The sequence below is a fragment of the Xiphophorus couchianus genome, chromosome 24 (assembly GCF_001444195.1).
Source record: "Xiphophorus couchianus chromosome 24, X_couchianus-1.0, whole genome shotgun sequence".
In the NCBI taxonomy this organism is placed as follows: Eukaryota; Metazoa; Chordata; class Actinopteri; order Cyprinodontiformes; family Poeciliidae; genus Xiphophorus; species Xiphophorus couchianus.
In genome coordinates, this window is record NC_040251.1 from 1,795,972 (window position 1) to 1,810,570 (window position 14,599).

Here is a 14,599-nt window from a genome sequence, read left to right on the forward strand (position 1 = left end):
GTAGCAGTTCACTTGGCATCCAGTCCGGATCAGTTTGAACAGAACCTGTTGTGTCTTTCTCAAAAAGAGACAGCTCTTCCTCATTAAAGCCATGACCCAGGATTTCCAGGTCATGGAAGGTCTGACTATTATTAGCATTATTGTTATTATTGGAATTTCCATTTAGCTCCTGTCCTACTGCTGTCTCCTTGTCTATTAGCGTGACCTTTACTGCCTCCCCGTTGTTCAAGTTGTCATTATTTCCCTTATCTGCCTCCTCCCGGTCCTCCTTTTTAAAAGCTGTGCTTTCCACCTGCCCGTCATGTCCATTCACTCTCACTTCCTCTATCTTCTCTGCACTTTTCTCTTCATTCGCCTCCAGCACCTCTACACCGCCCCCACCTCCGCTGACATTCTCTTTGTTTTCTCCTTTCTTCTCCACACCAACGGGCACTTCAGAGTCCATTTCCGAGCCCACTTGAGCCACAGCATCAGAGACGCCGTTTGATTCCTCACTCTCTGGAGTGTGAGCATTAGGCACCGGTTCCATGGGGGCGCCGACGGTAGAGTTTGGAACGTCTAAAACTGGAGGAGACTCTACTTTTGCACTGTCACCTTTGGCTTCCTCACATCCGTTTTGTTCTTGAACAGCAGTCGCGTTTAATGAAGGCTTTGCAGGTTGATTTGAGAGGGAGTTTTCTTGGTGTGATGCGTCGGGAGGGGGCCATGACGGCTTAACTAACTTCAGCTCCTCCTCGACAGCGAAGAATTTCGTTGGCGAGTCCACCTGTGGAGGCCAAACCACAGAAATTTTGCTGGTGGGCCTTTTGTTTTCTTCCTCTAATTTGTTGATGGTCATCTGCGTAGAGGGATACGTGGAGTCTATGACTTTCTTCTCAGGTGTTGGTGATTTAATGGGTGAATTCTTCTGGTTCTTGTTATTCCAAAGTTCTCTGTGTGGCTTTTGTCCAAATCCTTCATCATAATTTCCTTTGGACTTGAACAGTTGCTTGTAGTGTGGCTTGCAGTACATTCGTCCATGGAGAGAGGCGTAGTTGCCGAGGCTATAAGAAAAAAAGAATTTGAAAAAATTAGAAGAATAAAAAGTATGGTAAAAACTTTTGCAATGCGAGTGTATTCTACCTCAGTTTGCCTTTGCAATGTTCACAGCAAAAACAGTTTTTATGGAAGTTTTGTTTGTCTGCGATCAGAGACTCCATGGGGTACACTCTCTTCCGACACACCTTGCACAGTTCGGACTCTGGAACTCGAATTTTCTGCAAAGAAAAGCGTAACATTTCTTGTCTAGGCAAGGAAATTTCTTACAAAATCATGGGTAATATTCTGGGTAGAATTTTGTAAACTTGAACCACAAAAAAAAAAGAACTGTTTTCCGAACTGAAAATGATTTTCCAAATTAAAAAAGTGGCCTTGATTACAAACTCAGCTCACCTCTGAGTTTGTAACTAGAGGTGAACAATTCAGTGTTCAGCTTCGTCAGGAGGTGGTAAGTTATTTTTGTCATGATGTTACATTCTCTTCTTTTCCTTCAAAACCTGACAAAGGCCTGATTGTGAGTGCCCTCCAGTGGTCAACTAATTCATCAGCAGAGGCAGATAAAAACTGTTGAGCATAAATAACCTTTACATTTGTGCATATTCGTGTGAATTCTCACCTCAATTAAATTTCTTTTGAGAATTCAAAATTCCACTGATAAGGCAAAAAACGATGTAATGCTGCCCAGAATATTTCCCACTGTGGTTTTAGATTAGTTGAAATTAAAATGGAAACAAAAACATTTTGTCAAAGCAAAGCAATTTGATTAACTGGTTGTAATTATTTCAACAAAGTTTAAGTCCCGCCTGGAGCCACAATAAAAATATTAGTATCTGAGTTGCAAAACATTTTATCCAGTTTCTTTTATTTCCTAAAAATGTCCAGAAGTGCTATGACTCAATTCTGAATAAAGCTAAACAAAAAATGTTTTTGTCATGCAGTTTTCTCTTTCGTTCAGAGAAATCAGCTTTGCACACTCAGGAAAGAAAAATATTAGCTGGATATGTCGGCTCCATTGCCAGCTTCACACTTCGGAGGCATGAATAAACAGACAGAAGTGCAACCGGCGAATACAAAAAGCTGTGAAACTGACAGTTGCCAAACCGTGAGCTACTCCAAATAAAAAAAAAAGAATAAGAAAAACAGGTGGCACAAGCAATATGAACATGGAAAGAATTATTTCAAACCAATGTAACACATCCAGTTCTTTCACACAGTGTAAGTAATGTCTCAAAAGACGTTAAACACACCAGGCCTTTTTAGTATCCTCATGCCTCACAGTTAAGATTACCCGCCACAAAGGTCTCCTGCTGGTGTGTTATAGTTTGGGAAGTCCTCTGCTCAGTGACGCTGAAGCCCAGGTTCTGGAAAACTCCTTGGCTCTCGGCCCATGACTGCTGGAAGTTTTTCAGCATTTCCTCCGTGGAGGCTTCGGGCGGTACAGAGACAGTTGGAACATTACCCCTCACTACATCAGCATAGGATGGAGGGTTACCGCGAGTCAGCAGGCTCCCAGAATGCGTCTCACTCCTCGTCTCCCTTGTCACGTTACCGAAGTCGTCAACACTGCAGAACTGCTCGGAGACTGAAGTTGTTTCGGTGTGACCCACAGGCTCATGTTCCCGCCGTTCTATTTGTTCTCTAAGCTCTCGGGCTGCTTGAGAACCGTGCTCTCCGGTCTCAAAGACGTCCTTTATTGCTTTGACATTGAAAGTAGGGATTTCTTCAGTTTTTGGAGTTTGCGCGTCAGGCTCTGTATCTTCAGTATCACTCCCCAGTCTCTCTGATATAACAATAGGATCTTTTCTTGCATAGATTTTTGGTTTGGGAGACTCAAATCTGTTCACTAGTCTTGATAAATCAACCTTTGGAAGATCTTCTTTCATAAGGTCTAAGGTCACGGGGTCCGTGGTTTCCTCAGTATCCGGTCCCAAACGTTCAGGGATGTCAATGGGATCCTTCCTGGTATACATTTTGTGCACTTCGGCCTTCTGCGCCTCCTCAAAGAAAGACTTTTTATCCTTCACCGTCATCATGGAATCCACCATCTCCGTAACATCCACCACTCCATGCTCGCTTCCATCAACGCCGGTCGTCATGTCACTGAACGAGGATGTGCGCTCTCTTTCAGAGGCAAAGTACTCTGGTACTGGCATGGGAGGGGGTGGAGTCATCCCACGTGAAAGTTTCGAGGTAGTATCCCTCAGCTTCATGAGGTTTTCGGAGCGGCTGAGAGTGGGAGATGGGGTGGCTCTGCTGAAAGTAGATGTAGGGGTGTAAGTTCTGCGAGGAGGAGGTGGTGGTGTCCCAACTGACTTATATAGGGGAGGTGAAGGGGTTACTCTGAGTGGGGAGTCTACTCTCCTTGATTCAATTGTAATAAAAGTAGGCGATGGTGTTCGAATGCTTGCTAAGGGGGAAGAAATTCTCTGATCAGTCACTTCCTGATGGACTTTGCTCTCCTGAACAGACCTTTTCTGTTTCACCACCCTTTCTATTTTGAAGGAGCCACCGACAGGCCTCGCATTTTTCACAGCTGTCCCACAGATGACATTCCTGTCTGGCTCAGGTGGAGATGAGGAGACTGGCGGAAGTATGGGTGACTCTTTTTCTTCTTTAACTTCCTTTTCCACTGTTGTCAGGTTTTTCTCCAAAACTGTGAGTTTTGTCTGAATAATGTGCTTCACGTAAACCATCATCTCTTTCAGCTTTTTCTTGCTCTGCTGTTTAGCAAGTTCACTGAAGTTCTTTTTCTCGACTGAGCCCATTATCCATTCGGGGACTTCATCTATAAGTATCCCGATAAAGTTGGAATCTACTTTGCTTGGTGCATCCTCAAGTTCTTTTATTCTGGCAACTAGCTTCTGGATCACAATACATTTCTCTGAATCTGTAATGTCTTCAGTTTGCGCTTCATCTTTACAAGATAATTTATTTATACCTTTCACCAACACTTCATTTGACTCATCTTTTGACTTCCCTGCCTTTACCTGCTTTTTAGTTGTCTGTGTTGCTTGTAGCTTAGCTTGTAGCTTAGCTCCCTCTTGCCTCTGAAGGTCCTGCTGTACCACTCTCTCAGTCACGACAACCTCCTTGTGTGTCTGAAAGTGCTCTGTCTTCATGCTCTGCTGACTATGGGAGACAGACACAAGGTTTTGTCCTTGATGGGTTGGCACAGATGTCACCATAGCCACCACATTTGTTTGAACAGTAACCGATGGAGACGACTTCACTTCGGTTTCACTTTTTGCCAGCTGCTTTCCCTTCTTTGTGTGAGCCTTCACTTCAACCTTCACGGGTGGCGGCACTTGATTTCTATTCTCTTTAACTTCTGTTTTCATCTCGGTTCTTGCTGAGGTAAGCTGGTTGCTTTCCAGATGCACTTTTGATTCAACTCTCTCTGACACCTGACATTTCTCTCTTTGTGAATGAGTTTCACTTTTCATTATTTCTTTTTGCCCCAAACTGTCAGGCTTCTCGTCTGTCTTCTCTGTTGGCATTTTAAATGTTTTTACTTTGAAACTCGGAGTTACCTTTGGAATTTTAGTTGGCAGAGAGGGACTCATTTTTCCCTCCTGTGTCAGAGCCACGTTAATATTCTTTACATCCTCTGTTTTCAATGTGACCGCAGCCTGGTTGTGAAGATTTACATTATCCTGGACAGTGTTCTGTGAGGCAGTGATAGCCTTGGTGCTGGATTTCTTAATAAACTGCTGCTCCTCTGTGACTGAGACAGCGACCACGTTCGAGCGAGACTGGATTTCTTTTTCTGAGGCCTCGTGATGAGAGATTTCAGATGAGGTGAGGGATTTTTCAGAGGCTTCAGTGCTGGATACTTGCTTTTTATCTAAGGACACATGTGAAGATCCAAGGGTTGACTTTTTATTTATTACTGAGATTGACGCTTTGCTCAAAGGGATTTGGGAAGCTGTTTTCTTGACAGGTGAATCTTGTGCCTTTATTTCCTCCTCATTCTTAGCTTTTGTTATATCCAAAGCCGCTTCTTTATTACCGCTCTCTGCTGCAGAGAGTTCTGCACTGGTTGCTGAGGATTGTATATTCATTTGTGGTGAAGTTGGAGTCAAGACTTTAATCTTTTCTTCTTCCTCTTTCTCTTTTTGCAGCCGGTATCTTTCCTCTGCAAGCATGAGAGGGGTTTTAAATTTTCGACCATATGGTCGGTCCTTTGGGGCTGGAGCAGGGTCTGGAGGTGGAGGAAGTTTGAAGGGAGGAACAAACACTTTTTTGGGTGGCTGTGGACTCTGTTTTTGATCTGGTTTTACAACTGGAATGTTTGAAATTCTTGTTGATGACACCTCAGCTGTTTTAGACTTATTCCATGCCTCAGTCTGTTGGATTGCTTCCTGTTTCACCTGTTGAGCTTTAACCTCCTCTTTATGGACAGTCGACACTGCTGTTTCTTGACCAGGAGGAAGCTGGGGGGAAGGTGGAGGAGGAGTTGGCTGCTTTTTCTGCCACTTGGGTTTGAGCTGAGTGGGCTGCTTTGGTGGTTCTGGCTGCTTGGGGATTTTAAATAAAGGCTTTCCAATTGGCTTCCCTTGTTTTGCAGGAGGAAGTTGAGGCATTGCATTAAGCTCTTGCTGTGATGGAGGTGGAGGAAGAAAATCTTGGCCTCCTACAGAGGATGATGCTGGTGGAGGGGGAGGTGGTGGGAAAAATTCAGGCTCAGACTTCATGCATTCCACAGGAGGCGGAGGCGGTGGGGGTGGAGGTGGCAGGTCACTGTCTTGCCTCATGATATGAGGCCTAGAACTGGACAATGTCGGGCTCTCCGTCACTGGTGATGGTGGCGGAGGGAGGGAAAGCTCAGACTCTGATGGTGGTGGTGGGGATGTGGGGGGCGGGGGGAAGTGAATCTCCGGTTTTGACTTTTTAATGACACCCTTCCCTTTCATGTCCAGGTTTCGGTGATCACTCTTCAGATTTCTGAAATTCTGCTTTTGTCCTAGAACCTTGTTCTCCATTTGCCTTTGTGATGTTTGCTCTGATACCGTTAAGTTTTGTTTATGCACGACAGTCTTCTCAGTCACCGTAGTCTGCACCTGTTTGATTGTTTTTGTCTCACACATTTGTTTGTTTGAAATATTCATCTGTGTTGTGTTTTGCACCTCTTTCATCACAGTCACATCTGCAGATTTATTCTTTGTTTGATCATTAATAGTCTTCTGCGTATTCTTTATCATAATAGACTTAGGAGCTTGTATTTTGTGTGGGGGCAGCACTTTGTCTTTCTGTTCTTTTATGCTCTTCTGATGAGAGGCCCCAGCAGGATTGTCTGTTTTGACTACAGCAACAGAGTGGTCCTCTTGGGTTATTACCTGCGTTTTCAGCGATTTGCTTTCATGGTGCCTCTGTGTGTGCCTCTGTGACTCACTGCTCTGAGAGAGGTTTTTCACAGTGGGGGTTGGAGTGAGAGCTACATTCTCACTCATGGCTTCATGTGAGCTTTCATGCTCCACTTGCTTTACACTTGATAGATTTTTCACGGGCCCTTTCGCTTTCTTGGCAGGATGCGTGCGCTTTTTGTTTGAATACTGTTTCCGTTGCATCAGGGACTTTATTGCCCCTTGAACGTCACCTTTAACAACTTCTTCTTTTTCCACATGTGTCACCTCCTGGCCTTCATAAAGCGATTTTATGGATGTTTTTACGTCGCCTTCAATGCTTCCTCTACGTTGCATTTTTGGAGAGGTGGTTGGCTCAAGCAGAAGCTGAATGGTGGCTTTAATGTCCCCTTGTTCACTCACTTGGTGCTGGTACATCTTTTTCTCACTTGATGCCTCATGCAAATTTTGCATGGCAGTAAAAATGTCTCCTTTAACTATCTCCTCTTTCTCCACCTCTTTAACAGCTTGCTTAGCCTCCTCTAAGGATTTGAGGGTTCCTTTGATGTTGCCAGGAACTAAATCGTCAACTGTTGCTTCTGTTTTTGAGGTTGCGGATTTCTCCAGTGATTCAAGAGCGCCTCTTATGTCACCTTTGATGATTTCAGGCTTTTCCAGTTCTTTGGCTTGACTTTTGGCCTCCTCAAGAGATTTCAAAGTGTTGGGAATATCTCCCTTTACCACCTCCTCTTTCTCTACAACTACTTTCTGGTTGATGGCTTGGGACAATAAATCAAGGGTTGCAGTAAGATCACCTTTAACAATGTCCTTACCCTCTTGGTTTTTGTAGGCAGCAGTGGGCTCCGTCATGAATACCTTAACAATGCTATGAACGTCACCTGGCACTATGTCATCTTCTGCCACAGTGCGGCCAATCTGCTGCTGATTCTTCCGCAACAAGAGTTTGGTCTCTTCGATATCGCCGCCAATGATACTCTCCTTCTGCACCTCTTCGCGAACCTCATCAGATTCAGACTTAAGCTGTTTGAGGTAGTCCAAAGCTCCAGACTCAATGCATGTTGTGTAAAAGCTAACATTACCCCTTTCGATGTCCCCAATCCTTATTCTTTTAGAGTCCTCTTCTCCTGAGTTGGACAGAAGACGCTGAAGAGCTTTGTTGACATTACCTTGAATAATATCCTCCTTCTCCATACTAGATCGCTCCACTTTATTTAGCAGAGAATAGATTGTCATCTTAACGTCTCCTTTTTCATCTTCTTGAATCAGAATTCCATGCTTAGAGGAGCCTTCATTCTTCAGTAGGTTGCTTATCGCCTCTTGGATGTCACCTCGAATAACTGCCTCTTTCTGAACACTTGTTCCCCTCTCCTGGTTGAACAGCTGTTTCACTGTGGTGTTGATGTCTCCTCGCTCCTCTTTATCAATAGTTATGACCCTTTCAGTTGTCTCTGTGCGATTCAGTAGGTTCATCATTATATTGCTTAGATCTCCTTTAATGATCTCCTCCTTTTGGATTTGAGGAACCTCCTGGTTCATGAGTTTGTACTTGGCCATACGGACATCTCCGATTTCATCTGCCTCAATGAGGATCCCCTGGGAGTTCACCATTTTCTGACAATAAAGTTCTTCAAGTGTCTCCTTTATGCTCTTACCGATTATTTCTGTCTTTTCCATGCTACTTTCGTTGAATTCATGAAATGGAGTCGTTTCGAACAGCCATGTAGTCGTCTTCACATCTGCCTGTGGAATTTCCTCCTTTATCACAGCAGGCTCTGTGCCATCAGTTTCTTTGATTCTGTCTAGGGGTTGCCTCTCAAAGAGCCAAACAGACTGTTTAACATCCCCTTTCATCACTTCCTCTTTTGTCACCCTCTCCATTGCATCGTACTCTTCGCTATCACCGCGGATCTCGTCGATTGTGCGGGTTTCAAACATCCATGTTGCAGATCTGACATCGCCTTTCTGAATTTCACTCACACTTACAGTTCTAATATACTTTTGAGACATCTCATCGGACTCAAATCGCTGCTTGTTTGTCTTTACATCACCCCCTTGGATATCCCCCACTGTTTTTGACCTTACTTTTATCTCCTCAGTAATTTCATCCAGGGGTTGTGTTTCAAATTTCCACCTAGCAGAGCTAACGTCTCCCTTATTAATGCCCTCCTCAGTCACTGCTTTAATAACATATACCTCCTCCGAATCTCTAATTGAATCCAAGGGTTTTGTCTCAAACAGCCATCGAGCCCCCACCACATCTCCTCTTATGATTTCCTCTTTAGTTACAGTCGTCACTTCATGATAATGGCCCTCCTTATCACGAATGGCATATAGCGGCTGACTTTCAAACATCATAGTGTAATTTTTCACGTCTCCTTTTTTAATCTCATCTCCAAAGATACTAGTGAGTTTTGAAATATTTGTCTCTGCAGACTCATCTTTGATTTGATCCAAAGAGTACGTCTCAAAAATGAAGCGGCCCTTGTCGACATCACCTCCCTGAACATCAGTTACGGTGCGGATCTCCCTCGCCTTTGTGCTGTCGTCACATATAGCATCCATTGGCTGGTTCTCAAACTTCCAGGTGCAGTTGACCACGTTTCCTCTTTGGATGTCCTCGGCCTGCTGCTTCTTCAGCTTCAGCATCGTTTCCTCTGACGTAGAGCTCATAATGTCAGAGGAACGATTCTCAAAGATGTATTTCATTCTGGAGACGTCACCAGACTGGATGTTGATTTCTGTGACCCTCCTGAAAGAACTGCTGTCCTCACCCGTAATGTTTTCCAGGTTCTCTGTTTCAAAGAGGAAGCGAGCCATTTGGACATCTTTACCTTGAATGTCCTCCTGCTTTACAGTGCAGGTTTTCAGAATCGTCTCGGTTTCTGATTCTGAGTGATCGCGAATGTTGTCAAGTGTCTGGGTCTCAAAGAGCCATGTGCATGTTTTCACGTCCCCTTTTTGCACTTCCTCCACTCCTGCCTCACTTTTTTCCACCTTTTCATACAGAACATCCATCGGCTGGGTCTCAAAAAGCCACCTGCACGTTTTTACATCCCCTTTCTCAATTTTAATATCTTCCTTAGTCTTATGTTCTTGATCTTCAAAATTACTGAAAAATTTAATAGCATCGAGTGGCTGAGTTTCGAACAACCACTTGGCCGTTTTGACATCCCCAGACTCAATCTCCTGCTTGGAAATCCCTTTTATTATCTGGAACTTATTGATACTTTCATCAAATTCGTCAATTGGACGTGTTTCAAACATCCACCTGCAGCTGCGCACATCTCCCTTCACAATTTCCTCGCGCCTTACGGTCCTCACCTCATGGTAATGACCCGAACTGTCCTGCATTGCATACATTGGAGTGGATTCAAACAGCACTCTGTTGGACTTAACTGACCCACTTGGGACACCTTCTACCTGGATTTTCTGTGCCCCTTCACATTTACTTAAATCTAAGGTTTCAAATCTCTCTTTGTAGTTTGTCACGTCTCCTTTGTCAAGGGCTTCAATGTTCACAGTTCTTGTAATCTCCTTCTTTTCCTCCCGTATGCTCTCCAGTGGCTGGCTTTCAAAGACCCACTTCTGATGTCTCACATCACCCTTCTCTTCCTCGGAGGCAGTCACCTTCTTAAGTTTTCCGACTTCAGGTAGTTCTTTCAGGTTTTCCATGGGTACTGTTTCAAATCGATGTTTGGTTGATCGAACATCTCCTCCTACAATCTCCTCTGGGGTCAAAGGTCGAGCGTTGGCATTATCTTTCAGTGTATCCATAGGCTGAGTCTCAAAAACAAGACAGTGTCTCTTAACATCTGCTCCAATTATTTGTACCTTCTGAGTTCTTGAAGTTTCCCATTCCTCATCCTTAATAGTGTCAAGAGACTTTGTCTCAAAAAGCCATCTGCCTTTGTTCACGCCACCTTGCGTATTGTCCTCCATGGAAATACCACATATCAGTTTTACTTTTGCAGGATCTTTGTTGATCATATGCAGAGGCTGGGTTTCAAACATCCACCGCGACGTCGTAACATCTCCTTTCTCAGTCTCCTCCCGTCGAATGGTAGTAATTTCCAACATTTCACCAGAATCCCCCCTGATGACGCACATGGGGTGCGTTTCGAACATACGAGTGGTTGTCTTCACGTCCCCCTTTACCTCTTCCAGCTCAGACTTCAAGTTCAAGAAGTGACTCTCCTCAATTGTTTCTGTTTTACCCAGAGAATCCAGATGCTGAGTCTCAAAGAGGTACCTGGCAGTTTTCACATCTCCGCCAGTGATGTCTTTGGTGACCACACACTCGTTCTCCTGCTCTTCCTGGTAGATCCTATTCAGGCAGTCCAGGGGCTGAGTTTCGAAAAGCCAGGTTGCAGTACGGACATCTCCTCGTGCGAGTTCTGCCTGCTTCTGCGACTCTTGGGTTGCATCTGCAGTCTCTGCCCCTAGAGCATCCATGGGTTGAGTCTCAAACATCCAAGCTGTGTATCTGACATCTTTGCCTGCAATAATTTCCTGCTGGGCAATATTTCTTCCCTCACTTTCATCTGGGGAGTCATCTTTGATCGTATCAAGCGGCTTGTTTTCGAACATCCACCGCATTGATTGCACTTCCCCTTTGAGGATTTCTTCCCACTCCAGGTATTCTCTATCGGGGCTTGAACATTCACTGGAGCTGCTGCCGTCATTTTCAAACATATAGCACGTCTGCTGGACATCACCTAGCGTTTCCTTGCTTTCCAAAGCTGCCTTTTCTGCCTCTGTAAGCTGACTCATGAAGTCTTCCTCAAGGTTCTTACGTACTTCTGGATGTATGTGCTTGTAGAGGCGTTTCAGCTCAGCCATGCTTTTGTGTTTGTAGTACTGCTTCTTGTCAAGGATAAACTTTTGTTGGGATCCTTTTTCCTGGGACTGAGAGGAGATGCTCTGTTCTTGTGCTACCTGCATTAAGTTTGCAGGCGGGGGAGGAAATTGTTCTGTTGCCTCATATGTCACCGATGAGGTTGATGCGACCGCAGAAGCAGTTTTTGCAGTAGAAGATGAGTCATAACTAGTTACAGTTGACATTTTGGATGACTGGTGTACTGGTGCCCACTGAAACTGGCTGAAATCAACATCAACCTGTGGTTCATAAGTTATTTTATTTACGGGGAGAGGAACAGTAGAAAGATAAGAAAGTGGTTAGAGAAGATTTCTTTTGTCTTCAAGTGATAGAAACACAGAGAAAATGACAGCGATTAAAAACTATTTTTATACAACTATCAAATAAGTAAGCAGACATCCAATGATACATTTGATTTAAGTTTGAATAAATACAGAAATAATACAGTAATAATTTTACACAATTTGTCAGCCTAAAACTTCAATGTATTTTATTGGGGGTTTACGTGATACACTACAATAAAGTAGAGAATAACTGCAAGGAAAATGATCAATTGTTATTAAAACTATTCACAAATTAAAACCTGAAAGTGGTTTTGCTTCCAGCAGGAGAATAAAACAAGATAAAACTACAGTGGTCAGTTCAAATTGAAAAAATGAAACTTTTTAATAAGAAAAAAATCATACATTAATATTATTAACATTATTAGTAGTAATATATCAATATATCAATATTACTAATAATATACTCCTATATTTATAGTAATATAGATGAAAAATTGCGAATACATCTGTAGAATAAAAAAATATTTAATATGCATAGCATTAACTTGAATTATTATGTATTTTTTTATATTAAAAACTAAACTAGCTAAAGTTAAGTCTGGAATTGCTGAGTATACACAGCATCTGCTTCTGAAGGAACTGTGGTGCTAAAAACATAAGTCGCCCGATGCGATGAACTCGGAAATGTTGGGGCTTGTTTAGAGATGGAAAATCATTTCCAGAAAGGCCTCAATGGAACGAGGCGCTGTGAGGAACACAGATCATTGTGACAATTACAGTAAATCTATGCAAGCTGTTCAATTCTGAAATCTGATCCCTGCCCAGAAGTATGAAAGAACGAGGCACAAGTTAGTTGCTCGGAGGACAAAAATAGTTCAATTACTGTTTAACAAATAACTATGCAAAGTTTTTGCTTTGGGGCACAACATTCTGATTGGTGCAAGAACATGTTGGAAATCAGTGGTCTAGATCAAGTCATAGTAGTGTTAGAATGATTACAGCGAAGTATATATGTGAAATTAAGTGGAAATCTGTTGTGAGAATGAATATTCATACTTCCTTCGCCTCACAATTATGCACTTTTTTATGTTGATCATATAAAATCCCAATAAAATGCATTGACACTAAAAAGTGTAAACATCCAAGAGGTGTGACTACTTTTGCTAAACACTTTAAATTCACCTACTTCCAATCTGTCAGGCATTTTTAGTCATACTAAAATAATTACTAAACTGCAAACCTTAACGAAAATGATTGTTTTAGTGACAGATTTTTCTTTAACAGGGGAAGAAAATGTTCAGAGTTTCTACCAGAAATCATTTATTCAGTCTAATTATTTTCCCCGGTATGCACAATTTCCTTTTGGATGATTTAGTAATGCCACTTCATCTTCATGTGGATTCTCCATTAAAACAACAAACTATCATCGGTTTACATAAACAGACAGGGTCATTACCTTAATTTCCTTCGCTGGTGCTGCTTCCTCAATCGTTTTTTCGTACTGTTGCTTCAAAGCCTGGGTGGAAACCTTTGGTAGGTCCTCTCCGCCGACAAGCATAACTGAATTAGACATAAGAAGAAGGCTGCCTCATTAAGTCATTCCAAGTGAGGAGGCTCAGGGGAGCGGGAAAGAGAAATAAATCATTTCATTAAAAACCTGAGTAGTTTTCATTTTCTGAAACCATGCGGCAGTGATTGCCCAATTTCCACTTTCCAATATTTTACCTCTCTGACTTTGCCCTGATTAGATTTGCCGCCATGCGCTGAATAGAGAATCATCTGCTCTGTGACTCGCTTTGAGAGCTCATCCCTTATTCAGCCCGGAGTGCCGAACAATCATTAACATACAGGACCATAAGCAGCACTGTGATATATATATATATATATATATATATATAGATAAATAAATGAAAAATGGCCCAAATTACAATATAAAAGGCATGAGCAGGATAACCTGTTTCATCGTAATGGTTCCCATAACCCGCGGCCACGTTGTTATGGTGGACTCCTTGATCGCGGATCACCTGGGAAGGAGCGACATCAAACTGTTAGCGCTCCGACGTATTTGACTAGAGATGACATTCATATCATAATACGCTATTAAGGACTGCAGGTCTTAGTGATCCTGTAACAAATACCTCTTGTCGCGAAATGCTTGTTGCTGGAATCGTCTCTCTGGCGCTGCTTTTCACCGACACCTCAGAGGAACTTGACACTTCCTGTCAAACGCAGAACAATGGTGTCATTGACATGGAACAACTGGCACAAGAAAGAAAGTAAATAACATTTAGCTGTGTAGCGCTTTTCACAGATAAAATCCGAAAGTGCTTCACGGTCAAAACATTTTCACAATAATATAATTGAAAACACCTTGCAATGCTTTAAAAAAAGTTGGTTGTTGGTTGTTTTTTTTTTTTTAAAGAAAAGTTCAATACTCAAAATGTTTTCTTTGTTTGTGGATAATGGCTTTTTGAGAGCTTCGAGACACGCAATTTAAAATTTAAGAAGAGAATTTACTCTTTCATTTAAATTAACTCAGATAGTTTCTTCTCAATAAACTAAGTTCTCATTGAAAAGTGTGTTCTTATTTGGTCTGGTAACGTTTCAAATATGTAAAATGACTAAAAGAGAAAAATGAAATACAATAAAATACAAGAAGCATTTAAGTTTTGGATCTAACTCGAGGTTTTTTGTAATATTAAAGAGAAAATGCATTTTAATTGGTCAGTACCCCTGATCTGAGAAATTGTAACCACAGTTTGAATGATTAAGACCATTAGCAACCTCTGGACTGAAGAGTAAGAGAGAGAAAATTGAAGTTTGCCAGAGATATTTTGGTTTATATGTATATTTTTTGATGCCCTAAAGTTAGAATTTAAGTTTTAAAATGATTTTTTACATTTAAAAATAATAGGATTAATGTTGGCTCTTTAATTTGTTCAACTAAAATGCATTTTCAATCATCTTAACTCTACTGAATTGACCTGTTTAAACATTTAAACACTCTAAAAATTGCATGGTGGTCACCTTCAGTTCAG

The 14,599-nt window shown here is 42.2% G+C and overlaps 1 protein-coding gene across 4 annotated transcripts in view; it reads right to left on the minus strand.

Moving 5' to 3' along the window:
- Positions 1 to 935: 935 nt before the first annotated feature.
- Positions 936 to 14,599, minus strand: part of xirp2a (xin actin binding repeat containing 2a) — a 60,590-nt gene continuing 46,926 nt past the window's right edge. For all 4 annotated transcript variants that reach the window (XM_028010328.1, XM_028010329.1, XM_028010331.1 and 1 more), the window contains 6 exons: positions 13,700 to 13,780; positions 13,516 to 13,585; positions 13,018 to 13,121; positions 2,327 to 11,516; positions 1,123 to 1,256; positions 936 to 1,043 (listed from right to left, as the gene is read on the minus strand). In XM_028010328.1, coding sequence (XP_027866129.1) covers positions 1,162 to 1,256; positions 2,327 to 11,516; positions 13,018 to 13,121; positions 13,516 to 13,585; positions 13,700 to 13,780 — 9,540 coding nt within the window. In that variant the 3' untranslated portion in view covers positions 936 to 1,043; positions 1,123 to 1,161. The remainder of the gene's footprint in view (positions 1,044 to 1,122; positions 1,257 to 2,326; positions 11,517 to 13,017; positions 13,122 to 13,515; positions 13,586 to 13,699; positions 13,781 to 14,599) is intronic.